The 16,630-nt window shown below is 46.9% G+C and overlaps 1 protein-coding gene across 1 annotated transcript; it reads right to left on the bottom strand.

Moving 5' to 3' along the window:
* Window positions 1-2,758: 2,758 nt before the first annotated feature.
* Window positions 2,759-3,703, bottom strand: LOC144783886 (olfactory receptor 1f45-like). The gene has a single exon (XM_078662629.1). The coding sequence runs from the start codon at window positions 3,701-3,703 to the stop codon at window positions 2,759-2,761; it is 945 nt and encodes a 314-aa protein (XP_078518755.1).
* Between the last annotated feature and the right edge of the window lie 12,927 nt (window positions 3,704-16,630).

Below are 16,630 nucleotides of genomic sequence, written 5' to 3' on the forward strand. Positions count from 1 at the left end.
GCTGCCCAGGTCCTGAAATAATGACACTGTAAGACTGGCAGATGAGTGTAGACGTTCTTCATATACAGCTAGCACTCTGCTCATGCAGGCACCTCTTTCCTCCTCTGTGTCAAGACCCTAAGTCCCCAGTTCCTGCCTCACCCCTTCCTGACCGAAAGCGGTGTCCGGTGTCCAGTCCGGTATGTGCAGGGTCCTAGATACATAGCCAGTTCACAGTGTGTCAATAAGACACCTGGGCCTGTATTGCATAAGGTGCCCTGGGAGAGTGGGGCGCAACAGGTGTTTGCGCATCCCGGGGCACTTTGGTATCACAGAAGGGGCCGCAGACACTTATGAGGCCCCTCTTTCATACCGATAGCGCTTGCGCACAAGAAGTGTCAGCGCTATCTGCAAGGAGGCGTTTCCTCATTTCCATGGGGGTGTGCCCCATGCAAATGAGGGAATCCCTTCGCGTCTGTGCCCCCTCTGTATTACCAAAGCGGGCACAGAGGCAAAGAAGCCCTTAGGAGGCACACTGACAGTGCGTCACCTAAAAGATGACACACTGTCAGTGCGCCTTCTGGGAGCAGCCCTCTGCAGGGGATAAGGGGGTCCCATGCAGGGCGCCAGTCCTAAAAAAAGAAGTGGGGGGACGCTGACGTCACAACCGGAAGTGACATCACGAAAAGTGGCTTGTGCTCAATTGCAGTTTGTGGTTATCTAGCTCTCGGAAAAATAAGTGGGGGGACGCTGTCCACCCACGTGGTACCCCGACTCGAGCCCTGGTCCCATGGACCCCCAAGGCATCCCCCTGCAAGCATGACATGACATAAATGCAGGGCATAGCTTGCCAGCAAAGAGCAGGGCCTATTGGAGAGATCATAGCTGTTTCAGATGGTGCTTTTCATCTGTAGAATGCTCCTGCCACTTTCCAGCACCTTGTGAACTACGATCTCTCAGGGTTAGAAGAGTTCTTTCTGGCCTACCTGGGTGATATTGGTGGCTTTACCAATCCAGGGGATGACCTCAAACGGAAGCATGCTGAAAATACCATGTCATTCGTGATTATTTCTTTTGGAAGACATTGGAAATTAACTGAAAACTACCAACAAAGAAATATTGAGATAAATTAGAAAAGCATGAAGTGCAATGGATGTTCACACCAGGCAAAAAGAGAGTGTAGGAAGAAGTTGGAGCCCCTGGGCACATCTGATGGCACAGGACATACTGAGCATGACCTCCCAGCTTCATATGTGCTTTTCAGCTCTGCCCACTCCACATTATGGTCATTTGACCAACTGGGCCATAACTCCATGTTTAGTTGGAGGATCTTAAGCATAAGCACATTGGTAAATACATACATATAGAAAGCACACCATTATCTGTGTCTTGATAATACTGTGTAATGTCTACTATTTTCTGGTAATTGTTATATCCATGTTGTCTGTATGCCATGGTAGCATGCGTAGAATGTAATTGAGAGCACAGGGTCAATGTAAGTGATGGAGCAAGGTAATGTCTAGGTTTGTCACAGTTATCAAAATACACATTTTGCTTGCATTTTAATCACATGCTGACACATAAGAACTTGGTCATGACAGATAATATGTAACATTTACATTATTTCATCTCATTGTAGTTAAAGGTACACATTTTGAGCCCCTAGAATGTTTTTTGTTAAATCCATCTGAGTTTTATGCTTAACTTTTGTCAGACACAGATCATAAACTGATTGAACAAAATGTTGCAGTTATTCTGACACTCTAACACTCACAGTGAAGTGTTAAAGTAATGCTCAATCAATGTACTCTTAGAAACAAAGATCCATCTTCCTATGTCCAGCAAACAGCAATGTGTGCCATGATGAAGCAATAGGAGGATAGATCTCCATATGGTTTACGTTGGAGGAGGAATTACCATGTGTTCCTGCTGACCTTTGTTGCCTTTAGTCACCCACTTATAAAAGTGGCATGCTGCAACATAAACATTTCCTGAGTCAAGGTAGTGGCATTTGTAACAATGTGAGTTGTTTTCACAGTGACTCTTAGACATTTGCACATATGTATATATCCAAGTAATAGCATCTTGATGAAAGTTTTTTTTTAAATTACAATTTTTATTGTAAGTATTAGGCGGCCAGTATATTGTACTTTTTTCCATTTTCATTTTATAGCAAATGTTTTGCATTTTTGCACCAGCTTGCCAATGCTAGGCCTGTTAGCTTTGCCAATCCTTGTTTTTATTTGACAGATACCCCATGTAATGTTAACTTCAGATTAGGAAATCAAAACCATTTTCTTTCTACAATGAAGCTTCTGCTGCACAACTTTAGATATGCTTCAGTCAGTCAGGTGTAGTAGTTGTTTTTTGTTGCTCAATAATGCATTCTCTAAACAAGATCTAGAAGGCTGGTCTTCATACACATACTATAAAGTCACTCATAGTCGAATGGACCAGTTATTCTTTGTTAAAATATTAAGTAGAAGTCCCATGTGGTGGGTAGAAATGCAGAACACAATGCACTGAACACAAACACCAGAGAAAGACCTAATGGAAAACATATAACTGTTATAGTACATAGAAGTAATGTTAAATGATTCACGGTCAATTCTTACTTATTACTGCCAGAGACTGTACCTAAGTCTTGAGGTTAGGTTATGACTATAGTGATTCATCATCTGTGTCTTCACTGAGCAGGTTAAGTAGTTGACTGCACACCTTAATCACCTGCCCTCCTATTATAGAGTGCCAAGTGGGTGGACAAGCATGTTGACATGTCTCAAGAGCTTGGTGATGTCTCTTTGCCCGTCAAAATCTTACTCAGCGCCCCCTTCACATCACTGTTGCGAAGACTGTAGATAAATGGGTTCAGCATGGGTGCGAGGATAGTGTACATCACACTGGCCACCCTGTCCCTAGTCAGAGCAAAGCTAGTCGATGGTCGGAAGTACATAAACATGATGGTTCCAAAGTAAAAGCTCACCACCATAAGGTGGGACGAGCAGGTGGAGAAGGTCTTGTACCTTCCAGATGATGATGGAATCTTCCTGATGGCATTGATGATGCAGATGTAGGAGATAACAATGATTAAGAATGGGCTCATGACTACTGCAGATCCCTCTGTGAAGATGACCAGCTGGTTGAGGGAAATGTCAGAACAGGCCAGTTTAAAGAGAGGCACCATGTCACAGAGGAAGTGGTTAAGCTCATTGGCTCCACAGAAGGACAGTCTTGATGTCATAGCTGTGTGCAAGATGGTGTTTGCAGTGGATGCAGCCCAGGTCCCAGCCACCATCTGGACACAAGCTGTCTTTCGCATCACCACGGGGTAACGCAAGGGGTTGCAGATGGCTACATACCTGTCATAAGCCATGACAGTCAAAAGAAAGTCTTCCACATTGGCAAACAACAGAAAAAAGTACACCTGAGACAAGCAGCCCCCATATGAAATAGACTTCTTCTCCATGAGGAAGTGTGCCAGCATCTGTGGGAGGGTGACCAGGCCTAGGCATATATCTACAAAGGACAGGTTTGCCAGGAAAAAGTACATGGGAGAATGGAGCCGTGAATCACCAGTGACTGCAAGGATGATGGACAGGTTCCCCAATAGTGTGACAATGAAGATAAGCAGGAACACAGCAAACAGCTGGAGTTGAAAGCGGGGGAGGTCTGAAAATCCCAGGAGGATAAAATATGTGGTCGTGCTCTGGTTTCCACTAGTCATTGCTTTTATTTGTCTGCAAAGAAACACACAAGGCATCACATCAATATTTTAGCAACACTGTGTTATAAATTAGCATCGTGTTCTGCACCATCATCGTCTTTGTTAACTGCAGTGAAGACCTTAACCACAGGCTATTAAAAATATAGTTCAAAACAAAAACACACACTGGAAAATCAAATAAAAATATCAGACATCACATTAAATTATACTTGTTTATTAAAATCTTGCTATCCGCTTTATCAAACACAGATTACAAGATTTTGCCCTGAAATTGATAATAAAGAGTACTTACTCCTGTTTTCCTGTATGATGATACAGAGTTGGCCCAGTGCAAGCTGTATTCTACAGCTCCATTGTCCTATAAAGATTATTAAGGTATGAAAAAGTCCCTCAAATGTATTTCAGTTGGTCAAGGCGTAAAAGTTCCAACTAAGGCCTTGGTGATTATCCAAGGTGGTGGTTAATGAAGAGATATTAATTTCTGGAAAATACCTGGTGAACAAAATTACCATGGAGACCTCATTACAAATTCAGGGCTAAATTCAGATTCCTCTGCAAGCAGGTATTAACACGGGAATTGGAGTGTGAGTTGACCACACACAACACGTTTTTCCCTTATCAACATAGGCAGGTCAAACCTTCTGACAGCTATCATTGGAAATGGCCTGGAAAAAACGATTCTGAGTGTTAGTCCTTATATTCCTGTTGACAACTCAGAAATGGAGGCTGCTACCACATGTGGTAAATCCCTCATACTGGGGTGATAGTATTTACCAGTTGTGGTAAATATCCCACCCTATTCCAACCAAATGGCGATGCAGCGTGCGCAATGTAATTCGTTTTATTTTTTTAATTTCTTTACTTGAGTCTGTTAGGCCGAATGCTGCAGTTTACTACCCCCACCCTGCCCCACCGCCCCGCAGCACTCCCTCGAGGAGCCGCCACTGAATTAGGAAGACTTTACACCACATCTTTACATTTCACCACATACACACTTAACAAGATAATACTGTGTCCTTATTTGTGTCATTCACCCCTTGCGTTTCACATTACGGGGGTTTGTACTTCCTATTCAACAGCACCATTATGTCTGATGGGTAATTGATTTTTTCTCTATATGGTAAGACATTGCTTTTGTTTCGTTAACTGTTATGCACAGTGGACTTGTCTGTGGATGCTCGGATTTGGCCACTAGCAGCATGTGTATTGTACTCTGCAGAAGTTATATCTTTACATTGAAATAAGGCGGCTTTTAGTTTTTTATTTAAAAAAAATCATACACAAATAGAATGGTGTACAGTGATAAAGTCATGTTTTTATGTTTGCTTTCTGTATGTTACAAAAATCTACTGCCAATAAGATCTAATGAAGGGTGCCTTGTATTCAAAGGGCTCCAAAACATGGGCTGTGCACTACATGGGAGCAGGCTAGACACCATTCTGAAGGACCATTAGAATTATATAGATAATTATTAGCCTTCGGTGGGCAATACCCATGTGATCCAAACAATATCACTTCCTCTCATTGGAGTTTGACTAGGAAATCCACTCTTTCCTGTGATTGCGATCCTTGGACAGAACCACCTGCATACTGCCTAGCTCCTGGGCTGGTTCTAACATATGCCATGTGCACAGCTTACAAGGGGTCAGCCCTCCCATGGATCAATCAATCAATCAATCAAGAATTTGTAGAGCGCACTACTTACCCGCTAGTGTCTCAAGCTATGGGGGGGAGGAGGGGCTGCAGCTAGTGGTCGAAGAGCCAGGTCTTGAGCAGTCTTCTGAAGGCCGGGAGGTCTGGGGTCTGATGTAGAAGGAAGGGGGAGGGCGTTCCAGGACTTGGCGGTGCGGTGGGAGAAGGATCTGCCCCCGGAAGTGGTTCTGTGAATGCGCGGGACGGTGGCCAGGGACAGATCGGCGGAGAGGAGTTTCCTGTTGGGTACGTAGAAGGAGAGTCTGTCATTGAGGTAGTCAGGGCCGGTATTGTGGAGTGCCTCGTGTGCGTGGATCATGAATTTGAATGTGATTCTTTTGTCGACGGGGAGCCAGTGCAGGTCTCTTAGGTGCGGGGTGATGTGGTCTCGACGCGGGACATTGAGGATTAGGCATGCGGAGGCGTTCTGGATTCTTTGGAGTCTGTTGATGAGTTTGGACGGGGCTCCAACGTACAGGGCGTTTCCGTAGTCGACTGCTGGCGAGGACATGTGTGGCGGTTTTCCGTGTGTCCGTCGGGATCCATCCGTAGATCTTGCGGAGCATACGGAGGGTGTGGAAGCAGGAGGAGGAGACCGCGTTGACTTGGTTGGTCATGATGCGCTTGGAGTAGAGGATGACCCCTAGGTTGCGTGCGTGGTTGGTTGATGCCGGGGGGGTTCCCAGTGATGCGGGCCACCAGGAGTCGTCCCACGCTGATGGGTTGGGCCCGAGGATTAGGATCTCTGTCTTGTCCGTGTTCAGCTTGAGTCAGCTTGCCTCCATCCAGTCGGCGACGGCGTTCATGCCCAGGTGTAGGTTGGATTTGGCGGTGAGGGGGTCCTTGGTGAGGGAGAGGATTAGCTGGGTGTCGTCGGCGTAGGAGATTATGTTGAGGTCGTGTATTCTGGCGATGCGAGCGAGGGGGCCATGTAGACGTTGAACAGAGTTGGGCTGAGGGAGGATCCCTGGGTGACGCCGCAGATGGTTTTGGTGGTTCCGGAATGGAACGGGGGGAGGAGGACTCTCTGGGTTCTGTCAGTGAGGAAGGAGTTGGTCCAGTCCAGTGCCTTGTCTCGGATTCCTGCGTCGTAGAGGCGTGTGCGTAGTGTGTGGTGGCAGACGGTGTCGAGTAGGATTCTGATGTAATCGGTGGCGGCAAAGAGGGCGGTCTCGGTGCTGTGGGTGCTGCGGAAGCCTGACTTGGAGGTGTCCAGGATGCTTTTGTCTTCCAGGTAGCGGGTGAGCTGGGTGTTGACGATCTTTTCCATGACTTTCGCCGGGAACGGAAGCAGGGAGATGGGTCGGAAGTTCTTGAGGTCGCTCGGGTCGGCCTTGGGTTTCTTCAGGAGGGCGTTGATCTCGGCGTGTTTCCAGCTCTTCGGGAAGGTGGCGGTCTCGAAGGAGAGGTTGATAATGTTGCGCAGGTGGGTGCGATGAGGCTGTCGGCTTTGTTGGCGATGTGGTGGGGGAGCGGGTCAGACGGGGAGCCTGAGTGGGCGATGCTCATGGTCTTAGTTACGTCTTCGGTGCTCACGTTGGTCCAAGAGGTCAGGGGATCGTGGTTGGTGGAGCTCGGGGTGTTCGTCGTGGCGGGGTCCTTGGGGTGCATCCGGGGGTTGAAGCTGTCGTGGATGTCGGTGATCTTGCGGTGGAAGAAGGCAGCGAGGGTGTCGCACAGGGCTTGTGAAGGCGAGATGTCGTTGGTGCAGGAGCTGGGAGTGGAGAGTTCTTTCATGATGTTGAATAGCTCTTTGCTGTTGTGTGTGTTGTTGTCGAGGCGGTCTTTGAATGAGGCTCTTTTGGTGGTCCTGATGAGGTGGTGATGGTTGCGGATGGCGTCTTTGTGGGCTGTGCGGTTGGCGGGTGTTCTATCGTTGAGCCAGATGTTCTCGAGTTTTCGGCAGGTGCGCTTGGAGGCTAGGAGCTCCGGGGTGAACCAGCTGGCTCTCTGGCTGGTGTCTCTGTCGGTGGGTTGTTTCATGGGTGCTACGGTGTTGTCGCAGTCCTCCATCCAGCGTCTGAGTGAGTTGGCCCCCTCCTCGGGGTTGGTGGGGCTGGTCAGAGGGTTGAGTGCGAGGTGTGTTTCTAGTCGTTCCTTGGTGACTTTGCCCCAGCGTCAGCGGGGGATCTGTAGAGTGCGGTGGTGGGTAACGGGTTTCTGGAATGTGAAGTGGACGCAGTGGTGGTCAGTACAGGTGAGCTCGGTGGCGTGGCTGAAGGCGACGTGGGGGCTGGCGGTGAAGATGGCATCGAGCGTGTGGCCGGCGATGTGGGTCGGGGTAGTGACGATCTGTTTCATTCCGAGGGTGGCGAGGTTGTTGACCAGGGTGGAAGAGCTGCTGTCATTGTTGTTCTCTAGATGGTAGTTCAGGTCGCCGAGCAGGATGTATTTGTTGGAGGTCAGGGCGTGCGTGCTGATGAAGTCGGCGATGGCATTGCAGAATTGCGGACGTGGACCGGGTGGTCTGTAGATGAGGGTGCCTCTGAGGGTGGTCTTGGGGTCAGTGTGGATCTTGAAGTGCATGTGCTTGGTGGCAGTGAGGGTGTCGTCGGTGTTTGTGGAGACCTTGATGGTGTTCTTGTGGATTATGGCGATGCCTCCTCCGACTCCATTTGTGCGGTCTCTGCGCGAGATCTTGTATCCGACAGGGATGGCCACTGCGATTTCTGGGGCGGAGGCTTCGTTCATCCAGGTCTCGGTCAGGAAGGCGACATCTGGTGAAGTGGTGGTGAGCAGGTCCCAGAGCTCGACGGCGTGCTTGCGTGCGGAGCGGGTGTTGAGCAGGATACAACGCAGCCGGTTGGGTTCTGTTGCTGCGGTAGTGGGTGCCTCGGTGTCGCTGTTGCAGGAGAAGTTGCAGTTCTGGCAGATGAAGGGGCCGTGGGTGCGCTTGGGGGTGGCCTTGTAGCAGTCGAAGGTCTGTCCGTGGTTGAGAGCGAGGAGGGTGTTGGTGTCGTAGCAGAGGCAGGTGACAAGGATGTTGGGGAAGCCAGGAGTACTGGGCCTGGGCGCGGTCCAGGCGCGGACGGGCGCAGACATGCTTGCTTTAGGCGCGCCCGCGCACAGCAGGCGCCGCCATATAAAGGGAGGTGGGGAGGGAGGATCAGCTGGGAGGCGGGAGGCGGGTTGACCGGGCAGCGAATCGGCACGGGGGGCGGGGCCGCCGGGGGCAGCGGCGGGAAGACAAACTCGGCAAAGAAGCTGAAGAAAAATAAAGGCAATAAAAACTGGAAAAGCGGGCAGGGGCACAGGCACACACTGGGTACAGAAGTGAAAAAGGGCAGGGGCACAGGCACACAGAAACCAGAAGCAGAAAACGGGCAGGGCACAGGCATACAGCAGCGGGAGAAGAGCGGCAGCAGCGGCGAAGAAGGAGGTCAGGTGCGGGCACCAGGAGCGAGTCAGCAGGCAGGAGGCAGCAGGAGGGCACAAGCACAGGTGGCACTGCAGCGGAGGGGGAGCGACCTACCAGGAAGGTCGCACACTAAACTGGTGCCTGCAATTTTCATAGTTTTGTTAATTATTACGTGAAGGCATGTTTACTTGCTAGTTGGCTACCATCGTACAGTGAACGCTGCTCTGTTTGCCATGTTTGTGGAGTGTTTTGCAATCTGCGCTTCGCGGAGCACACGAGTTCCCAAAACCTCTGCTCTTTAGAGCTTAGTTTATTTCCTCACTCGTGCTTGTCAACGTCAAGTTGTCGTGCGCGAGTGAGGAAAATCCACATCCACTAGAGATATTTCCTCCTGGTGGGATTTTTTAATGTGAACAGTCGGAGTTTTCAATATAAGTGGTTGCGGCAGGTCGTGGCCACTCGCATTGAGAAACCTTCCGTTCATGTTAAGAAAGCTGCCGCTCCAGTAGAAAATCTACTCGAGCAGTAGAAAGGAAGGTGCACCCTCTCGAGCTGCACATGGTGCTATTCGCAATGATTTCACTTTGGGACAAACACCTGGTGCTCAAAATCACCGTGAACAGCATGACCCTAAGGTACTCCCCCACTTGTGGAACTAAGTGTAGTTTTTTTGCCCAGGCTTACAGCAGTGCCAACTGATTTACCTGCACAGGCAGCTACCACACTTGCTCACACACATCAGCTACCACCCAGAATGCAGACTCACTCACAAAGATCCTCACCCCACAATTCCGAATACGCAAGCGTTATCCCTGTGACTATTGTAAATATGTGTTGTCACTCAACATATGTATATAAATAAAAATATGTGCACCAATCACCACTTCTACCCTGAGTTGACTCAGAAGTTTTTTTAAAAGATTACTCTGGTTAGAGGACGTATGTTTCTATATAATTAGCACCAAGAAACCGTTGGGTGTTAGCTGCGCTTTATACATTTTTTTTTACATTACATAATTGTTAGTGAGCACTGCACAAGGCATCATGTTAAAAGCATATGCTAAACACCTACAGATGTACAAGTAACAACAGCTTATCCAACACACAAATAGGAAATTTAATGACAGAGTGGTTTTGTGAAAATAGCATTTGTATAAGTTTAGCAAAAGAAAAAAAGATACAGGAAGTATCAACCGAAGTTACAAAAAAACTATCAGGTTGAATGGGGGAAAGAAACACAAATGAAGTCTTCAGGCAGAATTGGCAAAGGAATTAGGATGTGGTTTGGAAACATAACACAAAATTATCGGAAGGCATCAGGGGAATCAGTGTATACAAAAGGTGTCACAAAATATAGTCAACAGTCAAAACTTTGTCCCAACACAAGAGTGCAGAGTCAATTTAAAGGATAATGCCTCACCACCAAGCCATATGTTAATTCACAAGTAGGATCGAGGGTCAAGTTTATGCAGTCACAGGCCATCCTTACTCTCGTCTTTCACAATTATGTGAAACTTGCTCTTACATGTGGGCGCTCTTTGACTGGGATGGTGCAGGACCAGCAACCTCATGGGAAGGGACATGAGCAGTGGCAAGAGAAACAGAGAGGGTTAAAGACCTAGGAGACACAACAACAGTAGGCAGGGTGGGTCTTAAAGCAAATGAAGACAATATAGCTGCACTCAAATTGACGATGGAGGCCTTAATTGAATCAATCTGCCTAGACTGTGTCTATCTGAGCATCCACAGCTCATCCCTAATGTCCTGGAAGCAAATAGAGAACACGGCCTTAACATCCTCAATAGTCCCAATCACCCCTTAGAATGCAGCCACAGAAACACATAGAGAGGAAGGTGTCTCACATGAGGGGTGAGGGGTGTTGAGCACAGATGTCTCTATCGACTCTTGCTCTTCTTGTCGGGCACTTGGAGAGGGTAGTAGTGGCCGGGCTTGCTGCTGGGGGCCTCAGGAGTTAGGGAGAGGTTGTTGATGGGACCAGATGTTGTTAGGGCCTGTTCTGGGGACATCCTTGAAAATGTTTCAGCGTGTGGGCCTTTGCTGGTGGTGTCCCTTTCAATCCCTTCTTCATTGTTCTCATCTTCCCCCTGGATTCTTTTTTGTGATAGTCATGTCAGCTTTTCGATATGCATACTGATGAAGCAAAGCTTCGCATATTTTGCGGCTTGCCGAAATCAAGAACCTCATTTATGTGTAATAAGGTAACCCGTGTATGTTTTACTAACGTTTATATTAAGATTGAGTAAAGTTTAAGACGCTTGCCTATGTGTATTTCTAATGAAATTAATCCATGTCTTCTAAAAATGGCCGCCGCTTGTATTTTAGTTACTGCGCATGCGTCAGCCACACTCACGTGTCCTGACGCGTCTGCAAAAGTGGAGGGAAAGTTATGCGCATGCGTAATTCATAGCTGTGCTTATCATGTGGTACTGCTCGTGCCACTGCTCTTGTATTTCGTCTAAATGTAGCTAACATTTAAATTGCATAAGTTTATTTCTTGATGATGAGTTGAAAGTACAAACCCTGTGATGTGTTTTCATAATGACATTATTATGTATTAATTTGTTTTCGCTTACTTTTCATGTACCGCGGGCAATGGGGGTCTGAGTGAGAGGAGAGCCATATTGGAGGTCCCTTCTGCGCCTGTGCGACATTCGGCAGCACGAGGGACCTTGGCTGATGGAAGATAGCCAGCTGGCAGTGATGGGCGAAATGCTCCTGAGAAAGTCACCTCTGCCCTGCGAGAACAGCGAATGTGGCTTCTTATATGTTACATTGTATTGATGCGCTACTGTTAGCTCATGGGAACCCAAACATGCTAGGCGGTCCCAAATTATGTAAATGAAGGCTTCAAATCGTATATTGTGATTGGTGTGTTACCCAAATCCTACCTTAGGACCAATCGAAATTGAGGGATTCTGACACTTTGCAACATTGGGGGGTGGTACACTGTCCCAAAACTGTATATCTACCCTGGGTTCACCTAGTGAACCGTCCGACTTGTCTGGTTTAGCTGACCTGTCACTGACCCAACGCACTCAATAGGTGACTGAAAATACAGAGAGCTGCGGAGCACTCTGTCCGAATTTGACCATAGACTAAGGTTTTACTGAACCTTAAAGTGCTGGCAAGGCACTTAGCTGGGAGTTCGCTGACCCAATCGGGGTCTTGATCGATATCTGCAGAGCGGGTGGAGCGCAGGCGTTGCTTCCTAACTGTGGGTTCCGGTCCTGTCCTGAAGAGGGTCCTGTCCTGAGGGTTTGCTGTCCTGTCCTGAGGTCCTGTCCTGATTCTTATTCCGAGGGTATCCTGTCCTGTCCTGGGTGTCCATTCTGCACCTGCTGTCCTTTGAGGGTATCCTTCCTTGAGGGTTTCCTGTCTTTAACTGACCCGTGGCCAGGGTTTGGTTTCCACACCTTTCTAGGTAAATACTGCTCTGAAATCTCTTGAAATTCTTGCACCTTCTGAATTTCTAACTTTTGCTTCAATAAAGTTCAACATTGCACATGTGATATTTTCCATGCCTTTCCGCAACTATTGAAAGTCATTTAAATTTTGCAAAGTTATTTCTATGTCTTCTCATTTGTTAGAAATTATATTTTGCATAGCAGTGTGTCATTTCCTGATATGGTCTAGAACTTCGTTGCCTAGGTTGTTCAAAGGCCCTTTCACCTTAAGTGAAGCGTGTTATTCATTATAAGTTCTTCTATAATCACACACTTAGTCTATCACTGTTTTAGATAATACTGACTTGCATAAGTATCTTTTCTCGTTACATTTTATTAGTACTTTGATGATTACTCTGCCATTATTTCTTTATGCATATGTGATTTACATTTTCTTGGTTATTGATTGCCTTATTTTACTGTATCTCATGCAAGAAAATAGTGAACTTTAGATAAACATTTTAAAACTTCCAGTTGTCCGTGGTCATTTACACAATATTTGAATGTTATTGGTTGGGTTTGTATTTTGCTGCCTTTCTTTACAGCTAGCTCCCTGATTCATTGTGGTCATTAGGCACCCGCATCGGTGGATGGTAAGTCGGGTGCACTGAGAATTGGTAGCAGGGAACACACACACACCAAATTGGTAGAGCTCGTGAAGTCACCTGATCGATGTATATGGTGATTTGAAAAGTATATGGGCCCTGAAGCCGGAAACGGCGAGAATTATTGGTCGGGTGGCCTCGCGCGCTCTATCAGTTTTTCTGGTAGCTAGAGGATGGTTAGGGACTAGTTGAGAGTAAGGCAGGGACTAGTTAGACTAGTTAAGTCGGAAGCTGCTATTTTATTGCTGCTAAAAGAGCGGCTGTTCTGAGGGAACTGATCACTCTCTTGTGAATACGCTGCTGAAATTCATGAATTGTTATATTGTCATTATTCTTGTTCTTATATTGTTATATGTACTAATCAATGCATTTGTAAATCGACTCGTTAAGTGTTGTCCGAACTCCCCGGGGAATTGAAAGGGCAAGTGGTGAATAGAATCCATTGTCCTGAGGTCACAGGTTCGAGGAAAGTTAGGTGCAGGTTAGGATAACCGGGAAGCACTAACTAGGGTTTTCTGAATACATGTGTGAATAAATGACAGTAACGAGGTTCATTGGCAAAATTCCCATAGTGGCGTAACCTAGTAAGGGTCACATCGGAAGAGTAGCAGGGTCCTCGGAGCTAGTGTGAAAGCAGAGGGGTCCGCTGAGAAACCTTAAACTCGGAATATATCCCGAAAAGAAGTGGATGAGTTTAGGGGAATAACAGGTTCACCGATGCTAGAGTGAAGGGTAGGCGGAAGAGATCTGCCCGCAGCGAGTGAAAAGTAAATGGAAGTAGTTTACTTGCTGTAAAAGAATTCTTACTCTGTCTAGACACTTGAGCACTGTGGCGAATGTGTATTTGTTGTAAAATAACCAAGCACTGAGCACTTTAAAAGTAAGAAAGTTTCCGTTACCTTGTGAAGGGAGGGAGTCAGTCGCGAAGCGCCTCTGACGTCACTCTATGCCGCGCTGGGATTGGTAGAAACAGCGGGCGGGTAGCGGAGCTGAAAATTGTAAAGGAGGGGTGAGCGCCGGAGCGTGGGAACTGTCTCACGAAGGGGCCGCGCACCCATTGGCAGAGCTTATTTTGTGTCGCGCACCCATTGGTTGCCCGATTTTCTGAAGCGCATTCTGATTGGAGGTAGTTTGTAAACAAAGTTAGCGCAGAAGTCGTATGTGGCACTCGCGGACTACAGAGACGCGACCTGATCCAAGACATCTAGGGTTTGAAAGGGATCAGTGGAAGGCTAACAGATACGATATTATGTACGGAACCAAGAGAAAAATGTCCCTTGTAAATAAGGTGAAAAATTATTTTAAAACGGACAAACCGATTAAATCTAGGGAAGGTGTTCTTGTCCCAGCACCCAATACTCCTGCCTCATTCATGATGTTTGACCGAGGGTACAATACCTGTGTGTGGCTGGAGAATTGGGTGAAGTACACAAAAGATGATGGAGTATTGGCTTTTCCGTTAGATGGTACTTTCAATGGTAGGATCTTATTTAATTTAAGAACCCGAATGAATGAACTGCATCCCAGACCCAGACTAACACAGTATGAAGCATTAGAGGAATGGGAGATTGAGGCTTTTGAAAGAGAAAGACCCCGAATGGACAAGGGTTTGACCAAGTGGTACCCCAGGCAGAAACAGGAGTCCAGGGATAAAAGGATGAAACAGTGGAGGCAGAGCATGATTGTTGAGGGTCTGTTTCCCATGATGCCGGCATGTCGTAACGTTGGAGCGGGTGAGAAAAGTACTGAAAAATGTAAGCATTGGGGGGCCCTGGGAGATTCAGATGATGAACTAATAGATGACATCTGTACCAGAAGTCCGCCCCCTTACAATGAGGGAACCCGACCTTCCAGTGTAGGAGATGTTCCCCGACGCCCCTTCCAAAAGGAAGAAGACAGGTCCCTGGGACTGGGAGGGGGTGGTCAAGTATTACCCTATCCTGAGAAACCCGAAATGGCGGAGACAAGGGATATATATCCCAAAGTGCCCGCAAGTCAGGAAGAAAAATATTCACGTACAAAAACCTTTTTCCCCAGACCCTTGTATGAAAGCGAAGAGAAACCATCGAATTCAGGACTGCCTTTTGTTCAACCTCCATATGGGGAAGAGCGCAGGTCCTTTAATACTGGAACTTTATTCCCGAAACCAAATTATGGTGGAGGACCAAGTGAAACGCATCCTACTGCCCCGAGTTTTACTCCTCCGCCTACTGCCCCGAGTTTTACTCCTCCATTGACCCCACAGATATTACATGACACAACTCTAAGAAGGGTACTAGTGGAAAAGGAGCAAGAGGCTCTAGCTAGACAAAGAACAGAAATAATTCAGAAAATTTCTCAGATAAATACCAGTCCTGAGGCATTGACTATTCCAGTAACTATTGGACCGGTGGTCCCGTTATACGGAAATGGTCAGGGAAATCCGATTACTCCAGTCATGACCCCAGTCATAGCAACCCCGAGACAGGAACCAATCATCATAGATGATCAGTCCAGTGAGTGCGAGTCTGAAGTTGCATTCTTGGAATTGCCAAACAAACAGACCGGAAAGGGAATACAGCAGAGGTATAATCCTTTTAATGCAAAAGAAATTAAATTAGAGACAGCAACAGGTACTAGGAATGTCTCTCTGGTAACTCCGGATGAAATTGAGAGTTGGAGTCGTGAATTAGAGAAGCAGACTCCACAAACAAAGCCTTTAGACCTCTACAAGCTGAGGGTTGAAATAGAAGAATTAATGGCAGGAAATGTGGGGTTGAATCGATTGAATACCTACTCTGAGGAAGAATTGTCGTTCATATGTAAAAGCTTTACAAGGAACACCAGAGTGCTCCATGAAAAACTGACCGAAACTGCAGTTAGTATGGGGGTAGATATCTCAAAATCCAAGCCCTTACAGAAACCATACCGAGCAGACTTCTCAGACAAAGATATAGAACACCTGAATGTGGCAGGAAAGAAGTTGCAGATTAAAGAATTAATGGGGGTACTGCAGAAATGGGGAGATGTGGAAAAATGGAGAAGCAGGTGGGCGAAAAAGAGGGAAGAGGTTCGCTCCCGACAAGTGACTCCCGAGTTTGCTTTAAGAGAGGTAGAAAAACCTGAGCAGTTATGCCCCATGCGCGAAGTTCCGGGAGGGAAATATGTGCATGTTCCTTGGTCTAGGCAGGATATTGTGTCCTTCACGAACGATTTTCCAAAATTAAGAGAGAAACCAGTTGACTGGTACCGACAGGTGGAGAGGTTCGTGAAGGTACAGAAATGTCTATGGAAAGACCTGGATGGGTTTTTCGACATTGTGGTTCCAGTAGACTTATGGACCCAGTGTAAAATAAACATCAATTGGCCCAGTGAAGAGTATCCCAGAGACAAGGTCACGGGGGAGCCATCAAAAGAAGTCATGCGAAAATATGAGCAGGTAATTCAGCACTTGAAAGAAAAGGTGCCCGCCAAGGAAACTGATTGGACAAAAATAGATAGAACAACACAGGAAAGGGACGAGACAGTGCACTCCTCCTATGAGAGGTTATTGCAGGTATTTAAAACATACAGTGGTATTGACAACATCGACCTGAAGGATATGACACACTTTATTTACAGGTTTGTAAATGGTTTAAGACCTGAAATTTGTCAGTGGATAAAAGACAATAAAATCTGTTGGCATACTAAGAAAATGGATGAGGTCCTGCGGTACGCTAAGTACTGCGAGGACGAGATGGCAGAAAAGAAAAAGGCCCTTAAGGAGAAGGTTATGTGGGCTCAGGTGAAGCTCGCAGAACAACAGGAAAAACAATTGAGTAACATGGTT

Source organism: Lissotriton helveticus, chromosome 10 (assembly GCF_964261635.1).
Source record: "Lissotriton helveticus chromosome 10, aLisHel1.1, whole genome shotgun sequence".
Taxonomy (NCBI): Eukaryota; Metazoa; Chordata; class Amphibia; order Caudata; family Salamandridae; genus Lissotriton; species Lissotriton helveticus.

Excerpts from the sequence above, each read along its gene's own strand:
- LOC144783886 (XM_078662629.1), bottom strand. The coding sequence starts at position 3,703 with ATGACTAGTGGAAACCAGAGCACGACCACATATTTTATCCTCCTGGGA.